The sequence below is a fragment of the Electrophorus electricus genome, chromosome 4 (assembly GCF_013358815.1).
Source record: "Electrophorus electricus isolate fEleEle1 chromosome 4, fEleEle1.pri, whole genome shotgun sequence".
Classification (NCBI taxonomy): domain Eukaryota; kingdom Metazoa; phylum Chordata; class Actinopteri; order Gymnotiformes; family Gymnotidae; genus Electrophorus; species Electrophorus electricus.
In genome coordinates this window covers 23,029,948-23,054,010 of record NC_049538.1, presented here as the reverse complement: position 1 = coordinate 23,054,010, position 24,063 = coordinate 23,029,948, and the positions used below count along the sequence as shown (strand labels likewise).

At 41.2% G+C, this 24,063-nt stretch overlaps 1 protein-coding gene across 1 annotated transcript; it reads left to right on the top strand.

Annotated features, from left to right (window-relative positions):
* Nucleotides 1-2,025: 2,025 nt before the first annotated feature.
* On the top strand, nucleotides 2,026-12,572 carry LOC118241241 (inosine-5'-monophosphate dehydrogenase 1a-like). The gene is given in 11 exon segments (XM_035525523.1): nucleotides 2,026-2,345; nucleotides 3,068-3,249; nucleotides 9,362-9,410; nucleotides 10,204-10,305; nucleotides 10,383-10,457; nucleotides 10,581-10,689; nucleotides 10,692-10,786; nucleotides 11,099-11,184; nucleotides 11,312-11,513; nucleotides 11,669-11,759; nucleotides 12,384-12,572. Coding segments are annotated over 10 exon segments (996 nt in total). The 5' UTR covers nucleotides 2,026-2,345; nucleotides 3,068-3,127; the 3' UTR covers nucleotides 12,449-12,572.
* The last annotated feature ends 11,491 nt before the right edge of the window (nucleotides 12,573-24,063 follow it).

The window sequence follows — 24,063 nt, the reverse complement described above, 5'->3', positions numbered from 1 at the left end:
ACGGTTGAGTCTAAGGCATTGTGGGAATTGGAGAAATAATTGAATCATGTAGGTGTAACATAATGAAGAGAGGATAGCTTAATAAAACATAGAAGGCTAAGGTTAGTCTAATTTTAATTGGCCCAGGCCATTCACTAGCACTAAATGACTAAATAGGGATGTTGTGCCCTCTAGTGGGTGATTCAGAGATAATTATGCAACAAAAATACTTGTGAAGTCTGGTATGCTTTATCATTAAAGTTGCTATAAGATCTTTTTTGGAAACACTTTGACTAAACTGTTTTATTTGTTTGTAGCTACCAATAAACCTCTCTTGTAGGAGGATATATTCTGTATCTGTTCATTCTATGTGTACATTCAGCACATGGAATCTGCCAACATCCATTCCTGCATGTTCTTTCAGGATCAAGGCCTCTGGAATGGTGACTGATGTAGCAGAGCACCTAGGCAACTTTCAGTATGTGATAAAAATGAAAAATAATATTGAACAAGCTGGTATGCATGCACACATGTGCACACACAAGCAGACCTTTCTTAACCTCTTCTCTTGCCAACCCCAGTTCACCTGTTTCTTACAGTTTATGGAAGTTACTGTTTCTCCCTTCAATGTTCCTGTTATTTTTTTTAAATGTTGCTTCTGAGGAACTCACACAAATTTCCCCCAATCAGATATGCTGAGCAGAGGTGGTGTTTGTCCTATTCAGCAGCTTCTTCATGTGTATTGTGGGCCCTGTGTGTGTGTGTATGTGTGTGTGTGTGTGTGTGTGTGTGTGTGTGTGTGTGTGTGTGTGTGTGTGTGTGTGTGTGTGTGTGTGTGTGTGTGTGGAGCCCAGAGAAGGGAGCTGCTCTTGGAGAGGACCTTCTCCAGTGGGTACTGGGCAAAAGCGCTAATCCCCTTCATTGTGAAGTAGAGCCTCCACAGAGGGTCATAGCAATACAGGCCTGACACAGAGCTTGGGCTTCTATGTCATACACATGTCCACATATTCACCTTCAAGCTTACTGAGAGAGGCTTTCCTGCCTTCGCAAACAGTAGTCTCATTCATTATGAGAGAATACTTCTACTGGGAGTGCCTTAACTCTAGAACACTATATATTCAAATAAAAGACACATTTGTTACATATGTTTAATGTTCATAGGAATGATTATTTGTGACTTAATATTTTAATTTCAAAGAGCTGGACAAAGACTTTGAGTTCCTCTGAACAGTACATGGAGATCAGATTACATCTCAGTAAGATGCATGATGAGATCTTGTACTGCAGCTTTTGTTTATTGTAGTTTTCCATGGAATGACCATGAGATTTGCACTAAATAGATGCCAGTCAGTTCAGTCAGCAATATATATTGCTAAAAAGATTCCCCTGTGTTCTAACAGGCAAAACCTGTATGTCTTGGTTGGATGTAATCATTGAATGTGTTGGATGTAATCATTGAATTAGAACTGAAATTTAATTAATTAGTAAGATGCACAAAATATGGTTGTTTTTGATTGTGTAATGTTTTCCTTTTCCACATATGCCTTTCAGCACTTTAGTTCTGTTTAGTGGTTTATATTTCAGTGGAAACAGGTCCTTACATATTCCGCAGAAAGCAAAAAATAAAAACAACTAAACAACTACCAACTAATAAAGATGTCAAGTTGAACATGGAAAGTCTTGTTTTGTTTATTCATTTGTTGTTGTGGTTTCTCTTTATGCCGTTCTGTTGATTTGTATCCACTTCATGGCAGGTTGAAAATGATTTGATTCTGTGAGACATTTGGAGGAAGTGCAAGTACAGAAAAAAGCATGTAACTGAAGCATGACATTCTTTAATAGGCTGTATCACTTTTTCTTCTGTGAGTCTGTGAGGACCTCATAAAGCATGGCTTGTGGCAAGTGGGTTAGTACAAGGGTAAATATGGGATAGGAGTGTCAGACGAGAGGCTGATGCCTCTTGCCATGAAGCAGACCCTCCAGCAGATCAGAGTGCTCCTGGACTGGGACAGTGGTCTGATCTCCTTTGATCCTCTCAACAACAGATATGTGCACACCTTCAGACAAACATTCACCAAGCAAGCCTATCCATACTTCTATAATGTTTGTCCTGCTATGAGGGTGTTACCAGAATAGGCTGCAACCACTAAGGACATTATGCTAGTGTAATGGAAAAAAGGAACCTAGTCTATTGAAAATGAACACATTTCTACTTGATCATCATTTCAACAAGGGTGCACCGTGAGATAACATTTATTATGGTAATTATGGATGGCCTTTTCACACTTGGCCAAAGTTTTTGCTTTCGGCTCAGTTTTCCATTGCTCTGAGGTTGTCTGCTTGAAGGATTCAAACCTAGTTTAAAGGTAATCAGACTTTCTTTTGTTTCCTGTGATCATATACCTTCAATCATTTAATGTGATAATGTTATTTCTATTTAGGAGTTATTTTCCTTGTGCACGCAGATGCATGCAATTGAGAAACCATTGTTTAGTGACAAGAATGAAATTTGTTGGCAACTTGCTGGATTTTCATTTATTTGCAATTTTCCTCAGAACTGTTGTGAGAATACACACTCCCTGATAAACAAATATAAAAGGTTTATTGTAGATATTTCCTGTCCACTAGACACCTCCAATGTTTGCTGTCTAGCAAATGTCAGCTGGGTTTACTAGTTTCTGGGAAAACCCATATCACCTTCATGGTAACCTTTATAATCTCTGGACCTTTAGCTTTGCTGTTGGTTTTCTCAAATACCCCAATATGGTGTTATGTAGCATTAATGCATGCTTTAAAATCTTCTAAGCCAAGTGAAAAGCACTCAGGTATTTACTCTTAAGTGCTGGTCATACTGCTGTTTTACTGTGATGTTTTCAATGTTGTGTAATTACTGAATAGGGCTTAAATAAAACCATTGTCATTGTAAGAAGGCTCAACAGCAGTACTCATCTACTGAAAAAACAAGATGTGGGTTAAGATGAATCTACTTCCCTTTTCATGTACACTGAAAAACATCAGTTTTTCAAATGCTAGGATATATTTTGTCTACAAACACATTTCTATTTATTCTATTTCTTATCTTTTATAGCATCAAGGGTTCTTTGGAAGTTCAGCAGAAAATGGAAGAGAGGAAGCTGTGTGTGAGTGAATGCTTGTGTGTAATGCCATTTTCTATGTTGAGTGTATCTCTTTGATGTACTCTGGAGAGCTGAAGTTTGAGAAGAGGACCATGTCTGCTCAGGTGGAGGGGGGTGTTCATGGCCTGCACTCGTAAGTCTTCGTCCTCTCTGCTCACTAAACTCCTACTACCGAATCCATCATGCTCAGTGGCTCTTTTAGGGAACACTCCACCAACTGTCAAGCAGTGCCACAAAAGCACTCAGGGACTGGAAAATAACCTGTGTGTGTCTGTTCTCACAGTTTGCAGGCACAGTGTTATGAATAATAATACACAGTAATAGACCCCTGCTGATCTCCACTGAAATCTGAATGGACATGAAGCTGACAATTTATTTATGAATAATTAATTCAGATAAATTGTGGGTTTCTAATAGATAACAGGGTCATGACATAATGAGTAATGCCTCTATAGATTTCTATTCATGTCTTCAAGTAATTCATGTACATACATTGAATTGAAATAAAACTGGCTTTGGCATGACTGGACAGAGCATTGTAATGTAAACGTCAGTACTATGCACATTTTGCAGTGTGGACTTTTATAAACTCATCAGCTCTGTGCATACATAGACTGTAGAGCTCTGTATTGAATTGTGGATGAGCATATTAAAACCACAAGGGGGAGCTTCTAGAAAATGGATAGCACACACACACACACACACACACACACACACACACACACACACACACACACACACACACACACACACACAGAGAGTGAGAGAGAGAAAGAGAGAGAGAGAGAGAGAGAGCGCTGAAAAGAGAAGATGAAACAGAGCTGTTTAATGTTCAACAAATGGAAAAAAGAATAAAATTATGAAAATCAGTAGAACTATTAGCAAAGTTGAAACTAGTTAATATTTAGTGACAGTACTTGTGGTAGCCTTTTTAACAAAGTATACTTAAAATCAGACATTAGCACACAAAAACATTAATGCATTAAGATAAATCCTTTATGCAAATGCAGTTGTTTCTTAAAGATTGTTTCTTTTAGAAATATAAGTTCTTATCACACCTGTATTAGAATATGAGCCCAGGAGAGTAACCCTAGAACACTAGGAACATTTATGTTACAATTTCCTTGCAAAATCACAAGCCTGATGTGAATATTAAAATAAGAACAACAAATAGATACACCTGTTATCATTTTATTATCCATCTTCACATAATATAGGGAAGGTGCATATGTGCTCATTTCTCCTTTGTTAAAAAAGCACTGACATTTTGCTGCATCAAACATTTGTGTGCCATGCATTTAGTGTGTAGCATAACAACAAACAAATTCTGCAAACTCCTACTTTATGAGCATTAAAGGCGGTTGGGCAGAGTGTTGAGTGAAGCTTCAGAGCTTGACTGTAACCTTGCTATATTTCAATGGCAATGAGGGCAGTACAGGTAGTGACTAAGAGGCTTTCCTTCCCAATCCCTCTCCAACTGTCACAAGCACTCTGTCACCTGCAGATGAAGTCATTCACAGGAACCTTAGCAACACATTGTCCTACTTGTGTGTGTGTGTGTGTTTGTGTGTGTGTGTGGGGGGGGGGGGGTGTAGGTGCATGTTAATGCAAGAAGTATGACACTTTTTTGGCACAATTACGTATGCAAAAAGAAACAACACAAAGTCTGGAATATTAAATAGAAAGCAGATGGTACTAATATTTAAACTGGACTAATATTTAGGATGAACTGAATTCATCGTCAGGTAATCAACATATACAGTAGGTAGTTTTTCTCTCGAAGGTTTAAGGACAACAGCCACTTTTTAATCCTAAAGTAGGAAGATGAATGCACATTAGAGGAAGTAGAACAAGTGTCACTGTCACTTTGACCCTCAAAGACATGTTCACACACACACACACACACACACACACACACACACACACACACACACACACACACACACACAAACACACACACACACACACACACTAATCAGAAGGCAACTGTTTTATGGGATAGACTAATCTCTATGATGTCAGAAGAATAAATACAAGTCTCAGCTGTTGATACTTTAAGGAGAATTAGTTTCTTGAATACCTATTTAAAATTTAGTTTGAATTTTTAATGGAGTGTATACTAGTTTGTACAGGTGAAGAGTACATGCTAGCCTGTCTAATGCTACTGCTGTAGAGGCTGGCAGTGTCTCTTGGGAAAAACCCTCACAACCATCACAAACTCTAGGGCTTGACTTTATTTGTCTCTTTGGGCAAAAGCTGTTTCCATGACCTGCTCACACATATACACACTTGCATGCCAAACAACCCAATGCCAACACACACAGTCCCATATTTGCACCCCCCCCCCACCCCAACACACACACACATAAAGATATCTACAAATACAAATTTTGTTTATACATAAACCTTTCTTACACATGACGTAGAAATGAGGAACTACTATACCTTAGAGATATCACTAAGCAGATAACTCCACCTGTGCCCTCCCTTGTCCTTCTTTCCTTTGTTACCCAGCATGCACCTCAGTTCCCCCTCCCCACTACTCCACCCTCTCACTCCCTCTCACACACAAAAGACACACACACACACACACGCACGCACACACTCTCACTCTTAATGCTGCAATCCTCCTTATGAAAGGATGCTCTTCTGTCAGCAACAGAACTAAGCTGGAAAGAGACAGAGCCAGAGAAACATATGTCCTCTTGCAGTCCATAGAAATTAGTGATTTGTATTCTTTCAAGCCCTGCACCCTGCTATGCCGTTGGTTCCGGGTGTGGAAGCTGTCACTTTCCAGTGCTGAAGTAGCAACTTCATCTCTTCTCATCCTTGAAGACAGCAGATGTTTCCACAACCAGGTTGTCTCTGACAACACTCCAGACAGCACTTTAGAGAAAACAGTAGTCCAATGGCAGCAGACAGGCCTTTTTAGGGATCACCACTTACAGAGTCTTATCAAGTAGCTTTATTTTGTTTGGGACAAAGCCTCTATCAGAGCCGTATTTCATTCTACCTGATTCAGCTGCTGCTTGTATGATGCATGTTGGATGAATCTCTTACTCTGCTCCTCAGCTAAGAGAAAGCTCTCCATCTCGATCTGAGGAACAAACTTGGATTGTGTGCGTGGCTCCAGCACAACCACTGGTGAATGCGCACGCAGTGTCCCAGGAGCCGCTCTGTGGTGCAGGTGGAGAGGGGAGGTGGGCGGAGGCCCGGGGCGTCAGCTCACGCAGGGTTGTAGAGGAGGATTGGAGTACTGGACATCGCTTACATGGAGGGCCATGTCTATGAGCACTTTGCCAATGGCAAGCACGACAGCTACCAGATCGACTACCGCCTCATTGTGGGCGACACAGAGCCAGCCAGATTGCAGCTGTCGCCTCGCGACCCTGAGCACCAGGGGCCATTTGGCCACAACACATCTCATGGGCATGAGACTGCAGCTCAGCGCTACAGCGCCACGCGCATCCAGGCTGGCTACGAACCAGAGAGGTGAGACTCCTACGGTTTCAAAAGAGTGCTGATCAGCAAAATTAACCATGTTTGCATCACTAGGTTAACGTTAGTGTCACTAAACAAGTTCATTAGGAGTGGACTTTATTTTTCTTTTGGATTGTGTACTTTTAAACTGTTGCTCAGATTGGGTTGGGTTCTCAGTGATGTGCAATTTTAGCCCAATTCCATATTGTTTGTCTGAGAAGAACACATTCCTTTCGGGGATTATCATCACATAAAATAGACCTATACATTTACAGTCTCTACAGAGAAATACAGTCATGTCATAGTATAATAAAATAGTATAATAAAATGTCATAGTATAATAAAATAGTGACGTTTACTCATTTATAATGTCCAGCACTACTCAAATATAACTGCTTGCCTTCTTTGCCCATCATATTAACATTCCCATGTCAGCAGAGTAAAAATGACCATAAATCTGATTAAGAATTATATTATCAAGACCGATATAATCTGTGTTGTAGAACAGATATGAAAACATTTTGCCATAGCAATGCTCAAAAGCATCACATTCCATTTGTTTTACAGACCCATATTTCTGTACATTTCAATTTACAGAATGGACTAAATTAACTTCCAGGTGTTTAAAGCTCAGTTGGGGGCTGTGTCAGATCCTTTGTGAATAACATAAAGTTGAATATTGGGCAGCCTGACCACGGCTTCAAAACGATTGTATGGATTTGCTACATCACCAGTCCTCCTTTTATAAGCAAGATGATTATTTCAACCCAAGTCAAAAACATTTTTGTCTCATCCAAACGGAAATTTCACACCTGAACTGGGCTGGCCAGCTAATAGCGTGGACAGTAAAACAAAGGCGCATCGCCCGTCTGTTCTCTCTCACTTCACATCCAAATCCAACTGAAACGCACTATCAGTATTTCAGTTCCATGCCGGAGCTGAGAGACGTGAGCGCCCTTAAAATGTCCCGTCGTCATCCACCACGTTGAGAGGATGAGTTTTCTCAAACTGAGCAGGTCGAGTCTTTAAAATGTGTAAACTCCAACTGTGATTCTGGGTGATTTAGCTAAGGGCTAGACTTTCGCTTGACTTTGAGAGATGCCACAGAGGCTAGTCTGTAACGGTCGCAGATGAAGACCAGCTGTGTTCCTTGACGTCGTTTTTTGTTGTCTGAAGTACGCGACGCTATCGTCTTGTGAGTAACCCGAGAAGCGGGATTTTCATTCACATTCACTAAGAATAAAGCATCATTGTTCAGTCTTGGAAGTATATCACACTAAATCCGTGTGTACTACTTGAGTACGATAATGACGGTTATTGTTTGCATGCTGCGAATGCGAGACATCGGCTCTCCCGAATAAAAGGATAGCACGTCGAAATGGAGAAAGGGCAAAGCGTAACGAATAGAAATAGCTTTAGCATCCTCGGCCAACACCCACTGGATAAATATTTCGATCCGCGGATCAGTAAAACGCTTACGTTTTAACTCTGTTTACATGAGAGCACAGACAGAATAGCCTTTCTTTAGCGTACATCTACTTCTGATGTGACTTGTATTTGCTAGGTTGTTAGTATAATGTATTTTTAGTATCAGCTATTTCTTTATTAATTATTTGTATAACACACTTGTAAGGTTACAATCCCACTAAAATAAGGCTTTGATGTTTTTATAGTATTCATAAATTTAAAAAAGAAAATTAGTTTCTTTTAGGTATTGTGTGTGTGTGTGTTGTGGGTAGAAGGGGGCATAATATCTTAAATGGGGCAGCAATTAGCTCAATAAAATCCCATGAATCTCTCTCTGTCTCTTTCTCTCTCTGTGTGTGTGTGTGTGTGTGTGTGTGTGTGTGTGTGTGTGTGTGTGTGTGTGCAGTATGGCTGACTACCTGATCAGTGGGGGTACAGGCTATGTGCCTGAAGATGGGCTCACTGCCCAGCAGCTTTTTGCTATCGGAGATGGTCTCAAATACAGACTTGGAGATCATGACCTCTCTTGTTCTGCTTTTCAAGTAGGGCAGTGCAAATAGCTTTCTTTGATGTTATCAAAGATGTGAAGATGTATCCCTAGGCACTATCTAGCTGAGCAGTGGTCTCTGTCTATTTCTGCCCACTAGGCCGCCATCTTTAATCTCTGTAATGGAGGCTTTATCTGCACTAGATCCCACACTAGAGGACACTCTCAACTGTGGCCTTATGATTGTCGTACTGCTGGGATGCTCTCTCTCTCACACACGGATGTTCGCATACGCTGCTCTATTTTGTTTACAGTTAGGCTTCCTTTGGCTGCCTCTCTGTCTCCCGTGTCCTCTCAAGCAGTGGTGGGACATTAATGCCACTTTAATGGATAGGCTGTGACATGACGCATGCTTAAGAACATTAACACGACATCATTGGACAACATACTCTTAGGTAGATTAACTTATTCCATACTCCAGAATATGCGCTCAACTCTGCAAATCAAGCAGGTATGTTCAATTCTTGCTACTGGGACATGAAGTTTGAAGTTGAAATTGACCTCACATGTATGCACACAAAGTGTCCGAGCTTCTGCTAGTCGCAGGTGGCTATGGGAGCAATCATCAGTCATGTCTCATAGTTCTATCAGCATGGGTGTGTGGAGCTCCCCACGGTCATTTGGTATATGATGCACTAACTGATACGAGAATGTGAGGGTGTAGCATGTATGTCTCAGTGAACTAATTGGTATATATTTTTTTATTTGGCTTGTTTTTCTTTGTTTGTTTGTTCTGTGGTCTTTGATTCAGTGATTTTCTGATCCTGCCTGGCTTCATTGACTTTACCTCAGATGAAGTGGTGAGTACTTTTGCAAAATGCACCAAAACAGCTCAGCAGGTTTCCTGACATGCCCCATAAGGGCTTACCAGTGTGTGTGTTTCAGTAAATACAGCACATCTAGTAATGATTTAGTGGAGGGGGCGGGATCTTCCTAATTAATTAGGGAGCTGGCGGTCTCCTCTACCTTCAGTGAGATGGAGGAGCTGAGTCAGTTGCCATGTAGTGCGAACACGACTACAACAGAGGGTGGAGTGTGGCATACTGTAAGAGAGGGATGAAGGAGTGCAAATAAGATGTGCAAAATAGGTGGTGTTGGCATCCCAGGTGCATAGGGTGTGTTGTCACAGGCAGAGAGGCTGAGGGGTGTGTGGGTGTGTGTGTGTATGACAGTGTGAGGGAGGCGCAAACCAAAATTCCCATGTGTAATGGATATGGGATAGTATATATTGTGGTATTTATATTTGGTGTTACATTTTGTGTGTGTGTGTGTGTGTGTGTGTGTGTGCTAGAATGTGGGAGAGAACGTAGGATGTTTTTGTCTGTCTTACCACAGGGAGGTTAAACTGATGCCCTGCTTATAAAAACAGCAATATTTGTGCTTTGAATGAGCACATCCAAGTCACTTGAAGTCAAATTAATAATGGGATAGAGATGTGTGCATATGTGAAAGCTGTCCAAAGTAACACCCCAAACTGTTCTTATCTTTGTGCAATGCATAGTCTGTATGAAAATACAAGCATGAACATAAACAAAGATAATTGTTCTGTAGAACATTGGTTCCTTTCTGTTACCATTTGCGTCTGTCATTCAGGATCTGACCTCTGCTCTGACCCGGAAGATAACCCTGAAGACGCCGCTTATTTCCTCCCCCATGGGTACTGTGACTGAATCCTCCATGGCCATCGCTATGGCTGTGAGTATCCCCCACACACTGAAAACCATGAAGTCCTGTTGCTTTTCCATTTAGCTTTCTGTGATTTTGTATTACAGCTCATGGGCGGTATTGGGATCATCCATCACAATTGCACCCCAGAGTTCCAAGCAAATGAAGTCCGGAAAGTTAAGGTGTCAAACTTTCAGTGAATTGTCTTAATAGGAATATAATGAACAACACGTTGAACATGCAGATTTACACACAAGCTTCCCTGAGGCCTCTCATCAGCAGAGCAATATATGGTGTCATGGCAGAAATTCGAGCAGGGCTTCATCACGGATCCGGTGGTGATGAGTCCACAGCACACGGTCGGAGATGTGTTTGAGGCCAAGGTGCGACACGGCTTCTCTGGAATCCCTGTCACCGAAACGGCAAGATGGGCAGCAAGCTTGTGGGAATCGTGACGTCACGAGACATTGACTTCCTCTCAGAGAAGGACTATGACCGGCTGTTGGAGGAGGTTTGTGATTCATCTTTGATTGTACATACAATATACAAAAGGTTTTTAAAAACACAAATGAATCACATATGACATACAATGCTTAAAAATATAGGTGGAATAGAACTATCATGTAATTGTGATATTTCTGTAAGTGTCAGTGTGTCAAAGAGGGCAATATATATATACACATTTTCTATTTATATATATATATATATATATATATTACACACACACACACACACACACACACATATATAAAGTGTGTGTGTGTGTATAAAATCACATTCTTTAAACTCACATCTTTTTGTGATTTATTGTGATATTTGCCAGGCAATGACAAAGAGGGAAGATTTAGTGGTTGCACCAGCAGGTGTTACACTCAAAGAGGCCAATGACATCCTGCAGTGCAGCAAAAAAAGGTCTGATTCTTCATCTTTTCAGCTTGAGAAGTGAAACTGCTTCTAAAGGACTTTGAAAGGTTATTTTCACTTCTCCACTTCTTCTCTGAGTAACGGGTCGGTTGTGGGGACGCTTGTTGATTGCAGGTAAACTGCCCATTGTGAACGACAGTGATGAGCTGGTGGCTATAATTGCTCGCACTGATCTGAAGAAGAACAGAGACTACCCTCTGGCCTCTAAAGACTCCCGCAAACAGCTGCTGTGTGGCGCTGCCATCGTTACCCGTGAGGATGACAAGTACCGGCTGGACCTGCTCGTGCAGGCAGGAGTGGATGTGGTGGTGCTGGTAGGTCTTAAGGTCCTAAAGGGAGTGGGATTAGTCTCCATCCTGAGTATGGTGCCTGAATCAAATGACAAACTATTTTTGCTATGAGGCTGTGTAACACAGGACTGTGATTGGACATAGTGAATTTGGTCTGAAGGCTGTGTCTATTGTTTTAGGACTCATCTCAGGGAAACTCAGTGTTTCAGATCAGCATGATTAACTACATTAAACAGAAGTATCCTGAGCTCCAGGTGGTGGGGGGGAATGGTGAGTCACAGTTCTCACATTTGCTTGTTCTGTAAACTGAGAGGGTTGAGGTAGGTAAGAATTGATGGTGTTTGGTTCTTTTCATTTGTTGCTGTGTTCACTTTCATCCTTCTTCTCTCTCGCTCTGTCTCTGTGTATGTCTGTGTAGTAGTGACAGCTGGTCAGACGAAGAATTTGATTGATGATGGTGTGGATGCTCTTAGAGTGGGGATGGGTTATGTTTGATAAGACATCGTATACCACAAAATTGTTTAAATTCATCGTGAACTGTAGCCAGCGTGCAAAGTTGAGTTTGCATCAGTCTGTTTAAATCCGAACAGATTGATGTGGCTATTTTGTGGCAGTCTGCCCGTATGACAGAGATGTGTTCTGCTTTATTAAACAGAAACAGAAGGTCCGCTCCCCTCTCTTCCTCTGTCTCTCATTTTCTCAGCATTTCTGCCCATGACGAGTTTATATTGTTCTTCACTCACCCAATTTATCTAGCGTCCCATTCACTCACTCGGCAATCTTTATTTAGATTTTTTTTTCACCGTAACTGTGACAATTCTATCCATCTCTCCTTCAGTGCTTGTCTCCTTTCCCGACCTCCCGCTCTCTCATTCTCTCCATGTCTTCCCTCAGAGCTGCCGAGGCTGCTTCGATCTGTGGCGGGACACACCGCACCTGCTCTCCCACTGTCCCGCTAGCCCTCTGATTGCTTAGCCAGAACAGGCGCAGGTGCCACAGCTTCGGCGGGACGGTCTTCCTTCCGCGGGCCTCCGTGCCTGTGGGACTGCCGGCGCGCTCCTTGGAGACTCATTGTTGCTAGGTGGCTTGAAAAGAGAGGGAGAGAGGTTTCAGTAGTGGTGGGGGCGGGAGTGGACCTGGCCTCTGTGCTCAACTCTCAGCTGCTTGGCTAAAGCAGAATGCTAATTGATGCTCATTACATTTAACCATCCTGTCACGTCCCATTGGGAGGCTGGTCAGCTGTGATCGGGACAATATGGCGATTTATTCATGGCGAGAACGCAATAGATCAGTCGTTGTTCTAACTGCCCTGTTTTCTGCTGTGACAACCTAACTCAGGTTTGCCAGGTTCATAGTAGATACTATGAAAGAGATTTTTATTCAGCGAGCTCTTTTAACAATAGGTGTGTACTGCACATTCTGGGATATAAAGCAGACAAAATAACACTCATTTATCAAGCCGTAAAACCTAGACACACCCGCCACCAACATTTTTTCTAGCTTTGATCATGAATTCCCTCACTTTAGGCGTCCCTTCTGGTTTAGTGGTGTGAGCTTTCAGAGGGAACAGGGGCTGAATTATTTTTCACACAATAACAGCATACTGATAGGTTGATGCCTAAAGAGGGTCTCAGGGAGCCAGCAGGGGGCCCTCATTTTGGTCCTGCAGATCCTGGAATCCCATTGATGAGGGCACAGAACTATATTCAATGCGTTCAAGTGCTATTCAGTGAATGAGCTATAAAATAAAATAAACATGTTTATAATTAAAAGTAAGAATATATATCTCAGATAGTAGAGAAATCATGATAACCCTGGTGTTGATAATCAATGTTTCCAAAAGATGCTGATTGCTGCTGAATTCATTAGAGGTTTAATATAAAAACAGCTCTGCCAGTCATTTGGAGACAAATAAGGCTTGATGCTTGATGCCGGTCATTAATCAGTACAATGCTCAGACTTGTGCTCTTTAAAAATGAACCCCACCCCCTCTCTTTCTTACAGGCACAAACACAGGAACACCCCCCCCCCCCCCACACACACACACGTGTGTGTTGGCATATATCTAGGCATAATTAACATTTGGGTTTTTTTAAATATTTCACCTCCCCCAACATGTACCACTATAAGACATCATGCAACCAGCTGGCCCAGGTGGTGATATCATGCAGTTATTACAGTCATAAACAAGCATCACACACATGCTTGTGCATACAAACACACATGCACGCATACACGCACACACGCAGACATGCACACAGGCACACACGAACACACACGCACACATATTATGGTAATGGCCAGCGGGGGGATTCAGCATCCAGCTGTGGAGTGATTTAGGTATTACTGCCTCTCTGTCTACTTCTCCTACAACCATTCTATTCCACTGACCTGTTACAAAGCCTGATGGACTCCACATCACACTGACCTAGCAAAGACCCAACCAAACTAACAACATTCCTTTATTACTGCTATAAAATGACTAGACGGTGGAACAAGTGAAGTACGTGAGATGGTCTTCTAGGCTTATCTTCTAGCGCCCTCTAGAGGAGACATGATGCTCAAGTCCCACACATTTTCACACTTGGCACAGGCTACAAACAGTGTAACACAGTGTGGTCCACAAGCTGGATGCAGGTTGCTGAGAGGGAATGAGATCATTGAGAACTTTTCTTCCACTGCCAGTGAAAGTAGGAGTGTGAGAACTGCTCCACAATGAAAGGTCATTGGGCTGTTGTAATGGAGCATAAGTTGACGCACTGGATCCGATTCTAATGGGGAGAGAGGGTCATAGAGAAAAAGACAGAGTGAGAGAGAGACGGAGGGGTGTGTGGTTATTTAGGATATTTTCCACAGGCATGCCTGTCATTCTTTTTCATTTACAGTTTGTGTGTGTGTGTGTGTGTGTGTGTGTGTTGGGGGGGGGTTTGGTGGGCAGGACACTTGCATATTCCACAAAATAAAAAATAAATGTCCCAAATGATTGCCTACAACAAATGACATAAATCATGCTATAGTATTATTTTATATCTGTATCATATTATTACATAATTAGTAAAAATATTTTTATGGAATTTAGTTAGTCAGCAGTGTAGTTTCAAGAATTGCACCTTCCTGTACCAGTATTCAAGTCGCAAAAGATAATGTGAAAAAGATTGCTAGCAAAACGGGTATTCAGAGTTATCCAAACAGAACTGTGTTTGTGTGTGTGGGGAGGAGAGGTGGCTGTGTTAAGTATAGATTCCCAACATTAGATTAGCTTGGAACAGGGCTAATCCTGATTGACAGTGTAGACGCTGGAGCAGCAGAGACTGCTGAGTCTCTGCACAGAACCTGCACAGAAATGAGATGAGCAGCAGTCATGTGTCATAGCAAATCAACCCCTTAATCCATATAACACAACACAGAAAGTTCATAGACAACACACACACACACACATATCAACTTCTATCTGTATTATTAGTATTTATAAACACCAGGCAGGACCCCAGATGCAGGCTTGCAAAGATGCCCCTGAGACAGCACGCAACAGTGGGATGCAAGATGCTAGCAGAGAGTGCATGAAACGCCTTAATCAAAAGGCTGCCATAATATGCCATAATAAAACATCATAAAACAAGTTCCAAGGACTACGTGGGATACACCCCCGAAGGTGGTGGAGAATGGCCAAGCTAAGATCCTGTGGGACTTCAAGATACAGACAGAGAAGATGGTAAAAGCTAAACCACCAGACATAATAGTGATGGATAAACAGAAAAGAGCCATAGTGACGGATGTAGCAATCCCAAGAGATAGCAACATCAGCAACAAGGAACATGAGACGCTAAAAGAAGAGGAAACACTGGCTCTGGTAGCAATCAGAGCACCAGTGGTTTAGGGACGATGACCATCAAACTGGCAGAATGGCTCCAGCAGATCCCAGGAACAACATCCGAGATCCTCATCCAGTAGAGTGCAGTCGATGGAACACTTGGGATACTATGCAGGAAAATGTATATATTGTAAATTCCTGTTCTTTTTTGTCAACATTCTTAGAACATAATTACTGTTCTAAGTTTACAACATCTGGTCGAGGTTTTCGTTTATTCAAGATGCATCCTGTAGTGCCTTTTCACATTTTTGCACTATTTCTTTATTTTGAGTCATATGTTTCAAATAAAATAATACAATCCACAAGGAAATGAAAACGAGAATTAAATCAAACTTGTTGTTTCAGAAAGATTACTACTCATTCACACACCAGGACGCTACATCTTCTGGAGTACTATGCTCACGTTTCTAAACTTTTAAACATTATAATGTATTTCAGTTATGGAAATCAGTTAAACACTATAGGAAGGCCTACAACAGGAATGTACTACAAATACCTTCCTACTCCAGCACCCCTAATCGTCCACTCCCAATGGTGGGATATCCCTGAATAACAGTTGAATGCTATCTTTGCCTATATTTGCCTCTGTCTGTCTTTCAGGAGACTACAATATGAGAGTTACACACTAACATAAAAGAACGAATAATGAATTAAGTAAATGCTGCACTGGCTAACATCTACTTTCTTCCCTGTTTTATTACCTGTATTATTATTTATAATATTTGTGAGCTGAAAACATGATATCCACCATAAACATGATTGACTGACTCATGAACAATGTCAACAAATCTACACGCACACACACACACACACACACACACACACACAGCAGGTGGGTTTTCTGTGGTGGCAAGTGGGTCCCAGTGGGCTCATACTGGCCCTGCCCACATGTCGCCTCCTGCAGGTGTCAACCGTAGCCACTGTGCTCCATGTGCCCTTTCTCCTCTGCCACTGCTGGGAGAGGGCTCTGCCCACCCTCCTGACATGCTCCGCTACGCCTCCGGCATACCCCCTTTGTGCTTCAGACAGAGGCCAAAACCACTGGCTTTGCTGGTTCCAGGAACAGCCTGAGGTTGTCCGGGAGAGTGAAAGAATGGTATACCTTGCAAGGTATGATGGTCTTCATTGAAATGGGGGTTAAAAACATTTCGAGCCAGTGTTTTGTGCACATACATCCCTCCTGCTACCGAAGGCCACCCGAGTGTTCCTTGTGTTTGTAAGTGTGAGGCAAAGGAGTGTGAAAGTGTTTGTGTGGATCAAGATGTAAATGCATGAAATGAAACGTACTGAGGCTATGTTTATTGTCACATATTTTATATCTAGAATGTTGGCCTACCTCCAAGTGAATTTGCACAAAGACCAAACATTTGTGTGGGGTGTTTGTTTGTTCATGTGAATATAGATGTGTGTAGTTGAATGGTATATACATGTGTACATGTGAGTATGGATGTGTAAGTGTGAAAGGTGTGTGTGTGTGTGTGTGTGTGTGTGTGTCTGAATTATACATTTGTTGGGGGCACATTCATATACTGCCACGCTGCTATTCTCTCTGCTACTTTCTGTTTTTCAATTGGCAGAGTGGATTAGGGCCTGTCAGAGAGACTCTGAGAGATCTGGTGAGCCCTGATTGTGATTCTTTTTGTTTCTTTCTCTCTCTTTCTCTCTCTCTCTCTCTCTCTCTCTCTCTCTCTCTCTCTCTCTCTCTGTCTCGCTCTCTCTCTCTCTCTCTCTCTCTTTCTTTCTCTGTGTGTGTGTGTTTGTGTGTGTGTCTCTTGTCAACACAGTGTGAATAATTTTGATTTTAATTGGTTCGTTGTCATGACATTATCTCTCAACTCTCTCAACCGTCTAAATCACACGCACACACACACAAACAGTTGACACCCCCATCCTATAGTCCACATTCATTCATGAGAAACAGAAAATTTGAATTTGAAATGTATTGGATTGAATAACAAAGATCCTTTTTTTTTAGAACCATGCACAGCATGGACATGACAATGTTGTGCTAAATGGTGTGATCAAACCCTATCATCATCCTTCCCAGCAAAGCCCTGATCTACTCCTTCTGTAGTGAGCTAAATGCTATAAATAAACTCCCAAACTCCTCCACTGCTCTCTCACCATTCTGAGCAGAGCCTGTGCCAGGCCTGCAATATTATCAACTACATCACAGCTCTGTTTTCTCTCTTCCAAATGTGTAGAGAAAACACACACACACACACACACACACACACACACACACACACACACATGCGCGCGTGCAATCTGCTCCTGTAGCTCTCATGCCACACCATTGGCAGTGCCTGTAGCAAAGCCTAATCAAGCTAATGCAGGATGCTGCAGTGAGTGTGTGAGCAGAATGAAAGCAAAGGGCAGGAAACAAAGCAGCAACTCCCTCTGCTGTTTATGTGTTTGAGAGTAGCTTCAAAGAGCACTGAATTATTACGAGTAACAGCACCTTCAAGGATCCCAACACAGCCAGCACTGAGGGAGGGAAATCGATGAGGTTTATAAATAGACAGGGAGAAAGCAGGTCCCCACTGATCAGTTCATTCACTAGTGATATTTAATCTAGAGGCTGATTCATATACACAAATGAATATTGATCATCTTTCATATTGTTCACCCCTAACACACACGTGCACACGCATGTACATATGCACACACGCACACAAAAATGGTCATATGAAATGTTATACATGACATATATTACAAATCTATTAAAAATAAAATGTAATATATGTTATATTTTATTAATTGTAATAAATGTGACATTTAAAAAAAATTGAAATTTATTTGTGTATTTTGTCAATTTACTTTTGGGTATTTGAATCTAAGCTATGGGTGTTGGTGTCTGAATGAATGTCTGAATAAGGCTCTGTCTAACTGTGTCAGAGGTGTGGTGTAAGGCTGAAGGGACATGAACATGCTACTGGATTTTGCAAACGTGTGTAGAATTCTCCATGGCAGTAAGGTGGAAGGCAGAATGGAAGTCCTTTCTGGAAGTGAGCTGTTGTAATGTAATACTCTCTCTCTCTCTCTCTCTCTCTCTCTCTCTCTCTCTCTCTCTCTCTTCCCTCTTTTTTTACTTTATCTGTATGTGTGTGGTGGGGTGTGGGTGGGAGTGTGGATATATATGAAACCTTTACTAGTACTTTAAAACCTTTATTAGTAATGATTAACTGTGGAACTGCTGGAGAGGTGCTAAAGATCCAATAACCTCTAGACATTAGCTTTCTAACACACACGCACACACACGCGTACACATGCACACACGCGCACACATACACGCACACGCACATACACACACACACACACACAAACAAACAAAGTAAACATACAAACATAACTGTAAATATAATTCGAATATACATATGCCACTGCAAACAGATAAACATGAAAAAGCCAAAGCAACAGAAGGCCAATAATTTTATAATATTCTAACACGATTAAGGGTGAATGAGACATCTGGTATATATATGTGTGTGTGTGCGTGTGTGTGCGTGTGTGTGTAAACTCAAGTGCTGAACAAGGTTTAAACCTAATTTGGTTCCTGCCTGTCCTGTACACAGACAATAGAATGACGTTAGAGCAGCTGCACTCTATGAGTATCTGTGTTTGTGTGTGTATGTGTGTGTGTGTGTGTTTTCATATGAACATATCCGTTCTTCTCCATTAACCCCTATTTAGGTAACAGTGTAGCTGCAGTGCTCTGTATATTCCTAATTAAATCCTTATTACCTCATATGCACTTCATCATAGTGCACAGTAGTAGCTCTGCAATGACATCACTGCTACATGCTGAGACACTGAAGTACCTATTCATAAACACACCAGCTCTCCTTCCTGAGCTTCCACAGCAGACACACTAGATGATGTGCACTTCACTTGTCTTTAGCTTAAAACTCAACCATTGAGAGATAGAAAGAGAGCAAATGAGAAAAATGAGAAATACAGACAAAGTGAGAGAGAGCGAGTAACAAAATGTAGACAGTTAATGGCTCCCTGGGTGTTTTAAGGTCAGTCTCAAATAGAGAAACATTAAACGGTGGAGTTTTTGCACTTTTTTGCCTCAGATCAGGGCATGTTTCTAGCTCTTCCCAGCAGGAGCAAGCCAGAAGCAGACTTGACTTGTTTCGGTAAAGGCCTCTAACCTCCTGTGTCAGAGGTTAACCCTAAACATGGACTTGTTTTGTAGACTAGTAAATTGAACTTGGATTTGGTGCCACTGTATCCTCTCTTAATTGACTTAAAACTTAAATAAGAAAGCATGATTGTTTTGCCAGGGCCCTCCGTCTGATAGAGGAAATGCTTCCATTTAGGATAGAAACTGAAACATATGCTCTAATGTATGCGCTGGGGGGATTAAAAAAGTGATTGCTAAAAGTTGCTTCACTATGTTAAATAAAGCAGTTGAACATAACTGTACTGGCACGACATGTTTAACACGCTCTGAGGCAGAGAGATGTTTGGGGTGGGTGGAGAAGCTCTGTATTCTGACAGTCCCTGCAATGCTCCACTGTAATCCTCTTAGCCTGTAAGCGCTGGGCTCTCCCTGCAAACACACCCTAAACCCAGCACAGCATGGGACTATGTGGAAGACCACTTGCACAAACATCGACCGCACAGCTCCTTTTGCCTTTGCTTGCTATAGTTTCAACTGCTCGATGCACTGAAATGCCAAATACAGAGGCTAAAGCTCGAACACATACGCCATGAACCAGCTGCACCCATTCCGAGGTAAATCAAATACACAGTTGCCAATGTTTAAAAAAGCTTTTTGAGCTTTTTACATTTTATTGATTTATTTTTTTTAAAGAACATGAGGACTTTTTCATTTTTATTTTTTCAGAATGCTAAATAGTAGTAGTCCCAGTAATTTTGTAGTTCCAGTAGTATCGTCATTCAGGTCTCCTTTATCAGGTTTTGGATGGATTGGTAGAAGTTCATATTGACTGGTTATAAACATAGTTCTGATGTAGTCAAGCACAGCGTCTGTCTCTTTGGCCAGTTGGTAATCATAGCCTTTTTATGTGCTCGGGAAACCTTTCTGCATACTACGGATTTCTTTAGCTGGTCCTCCTTGGGAAGTGTGTGGTCCCATTGAGCAGTACAAAGCTTCCCCAGCCATGGCTCTCCCCATGCGCTGCTGCTTAGTTTTCTTCCCCACTACTTTGTCCCATAACGTCTTCAGGTTCTTTCTTTCACACTTTGGGTTTTGGTTTTCACTCTCTAGAGCCTCTCTTTCACTCTTCAGATGTTGTCTTTCACTCTCTAGAGTCTCTCTTTCACTCTTCAGGTGTTGTCTTTCTCTCTCTAGATCCTCTCTTTCACTCTTCAGGTGTTGTCTTTCACTCTCAAGATTCTCTCTTTCACCCTTCAGGTGTTGTCTTTCACTCTCTAGATCCTCTCTTTCACTCTTCAGGTGCCATCTTTCACTCTGTTCATTTTTTGTCTCCTTCTGCTTCTCCTCCAACTCCTTCCCACTACATTCCTCCTCAAATTTTCCAATTTTAACACAGTGTAGTTTTCTAATTTCCTTCGTATCTACTCTGTCAGGTAGTTCTTGTTGCAATCTACTCATTGCTTTTTGTGTGTTCCTGTCCAACAAAATCTTCGTTTTCTTCTTCGAAGATCTTCTGTGAGAGCAGCAGAACTGCATTTTGCTGCTGCAACCTCCCATTTCTGTCAACAGACTGACCAATTTTACCTTTGTCAAGCAGATTATAAGAATAGCTATTATGACAATGGTTCCATGTGACATCACAGTTTTGGTTTTGTTGACAATTCCATTGTCATCACACAGAATAGAATAGAATAGAATAAACTATTGTGGGCTTGCTTTCTTTTCACTTTAGCCTTAATTAGATTAATTAGATTCATATGTTTGCTTTAGATTTGCCTTTTTACATTTTATTTATACCATGAAAAACAATACAGAAATAATTAAAGAAGTCAAAGCCTTTGTCACAGTCTCTCCAGACATGCCTTTCTCTGGTTGTCAAAAAGACAAAAGAGATGACTGTGGACTACAGAAGGATGCAAATGCCTCACACCCTAATACATACAGTGAAGAGTGAGAACATACACTCTCTTAAAATCACAAACAATCTCTCATGGTCCCTGAGCACTTTTTCCTTAGTGAAGAAAACTCTGCTTCCTGAGGAGACTGAAGAAGGACAGCATGTCCGTCATCCTGATCTGGTCTGCAACAGCATCATAGAGAGTGTCCCGACCTGCGCCATCGCTGTCTGGTACTGGCACTGCTCCCCCTGCTCTTTTGGATTGTTTAGTTGAATTTAGCAGTCTGCTCTCAAATTTTCTGTGCCTGTTTTCTGGGATTCTGAAATTCAGGCAATGTTTTTGTTGTTCTTCTGCAACACTATTAAAACTCTGAACTCCTCAAACTATTTTACTTCTCTAAATAAATCTGTCACACATTTGTCTAGTACAGAATTATTAGATTTCTTTCTTTGACCATAAGCAAGATACACACATTTACTTTGCACATTTACATATTTCTTTGTCTGTTTCTCTCTATCGCTCTCCTTTTCTCAGAGAGTTGGATAAGAAATTAAGGACACTTCCTGAGGCAGAGAATGATTGGTCAGTAGTACATTAGAATGGCCCTACACACATTTCATAATTCCATATCTTTTCAGTGGTTATCAAAACCATTTATACACTTTTGCAGTTAAACAATGTTAAGATATTGATTAGTGTTTCAGTCAAATCAGTCTAACTCTGAAAGTATGTGTTTACCTTCCATATGAGATGCTATTTAACACTACACACACATCAGATTTTGCAATGAAAAGATGCTTTTTTGCAGCTACTAGATTCCATAAAGACACATGCATACATGATAAAACAAACAAAGGCAAATAGTCAGTGTACACACACACACACACACGTTTTAGGCTCCTTTTGTCATTCAGTTTTGAAAGAAGGAGATGGAGGGCATGTCAGTATGCAGCAGTACCCATAGTATTGGAACAGATGGGTCAGCATGGTAAGGGCAAACAGAACGTTGGTCAGGGTCACTGGTCTCCATTGCATCTCAGTGATTCAAAATTCAGAACTAAAATATTAGAAAAAACACTCTCAAAGCATAGAGGGCCAAGTCAGTAGTTGCACTAATATCAGAATTTGTATCAAGAAATTTTTAAGTGAGAAATTTTTAAGTAAGAAATAAGTTTAGTCCTCATAAAAAATGCTGTAATTTCAACTCTTTGACACTCTTGGAAAAATAAATGTAATATTTTGTTCAAAATATTATTTATTTGGGGAAAAAAGTGATCTGCAGGCACTGCGTATTCTTGCCCTGCTAGAGATGATTAAGAAAAGAGGTTAAATTGATTAGGAATTCTAACCTGCAGTAATAAACAGTATAAATTGATATGAAATGAAATAGGCAGGAGATTAATGAATGACATGGAGAACCCCTCTGTTCGCTACTGTAATATACACACTAATGAGAGGTAGAGGAGCAAGGACTCTTCATCAGGCCCTCAGCCAGCCTGGCACTAGCTCATCAACAGATGTCTCCCTCTCTGAGAGAGAGAGAGAGAGAGAGAGAGAGTCTTATAGAATTATATGCTTTGTTGTCATCTGTGCAACATTACTACAGATTCTTTATAACTCAGTATCTGCAATGTTTGGTTTAGAATCACAGATGAGGATGTGTTTAATTTGACGTGGTTGGTTTACCTCTCGCAAATGTCAATTGACTTCATTAATGTTCCATCTGAAATATTAATGTTCACAGCAGAGACCTCATCAATATTCATCAACCCGGAAACGTTGCACAATCTCCTGTTAAAATTTAATGAGATGGCATGTCTCTAACATAATATGATTTTGTGTGTGTGTGTGTGTGTGTGTGTGTGTGTGTGTGTGTGTGTGTGTGTAAAGTACATGTCAAGTTCACATGTGTATGTGTTTGTATATAGGTTCAGGAAGAAGCTAAGGGTTTTGACCTCAGCATAGACTTCACTGGTGCTGACATCATCACCAGCTAAGTGACCTGTTCCTCTCATCCCGGTGTGTGTGTGTGTGTGTGTGTGTGTGTGTGTGTGTGTGTGTGTGTGTGTGTGTGTGTGTGTGTGTGTGTGTCTGTGCGTGCGTGTGTGCGTGTGTGTGTCCAGCTGTGATCGGCCCTTACTCATACACATTTCACTTGGCTGACACACAGTGAAAAAAGTGCATTTACAGTCCTCTGTGGTCTCATTGCCAGCCCAGATTTCCAAAACTTATTATATATTTTACATATGTAGTAGTCATTATATATTATTTGAAACTACAATTTTGAACAAAAGACATTTAATTCAGATATCCACATTATTTCATGTCAATAAGTAAATGTTTGGAAAAGTAACATAGTCACACGAGCAGTCCCAACCACTTACAGCTTCCAGCCGAATAAGAGAAGAGCCAATTGTGTCCGACCTGAGCGGGAAGCCTACCCCAGTCTGGGTCTTTCAACTTCTGAACCCCATCTAATTATATCTGCGGCTTCCTCAGGCTGCTGATACTTGACTAGATCCCTATATCTGAGATTTAAACATGGTGTGAATTACAACTGTTACTCTTCAGTATAAAGAAGTGTATGCTATGTGTTGCTGTTGTGCAGCATTGTGTAGTAATATCTAACTGTACATAGTCCTGATATTAATATGCTTGTCATTTCACAGCCGATTT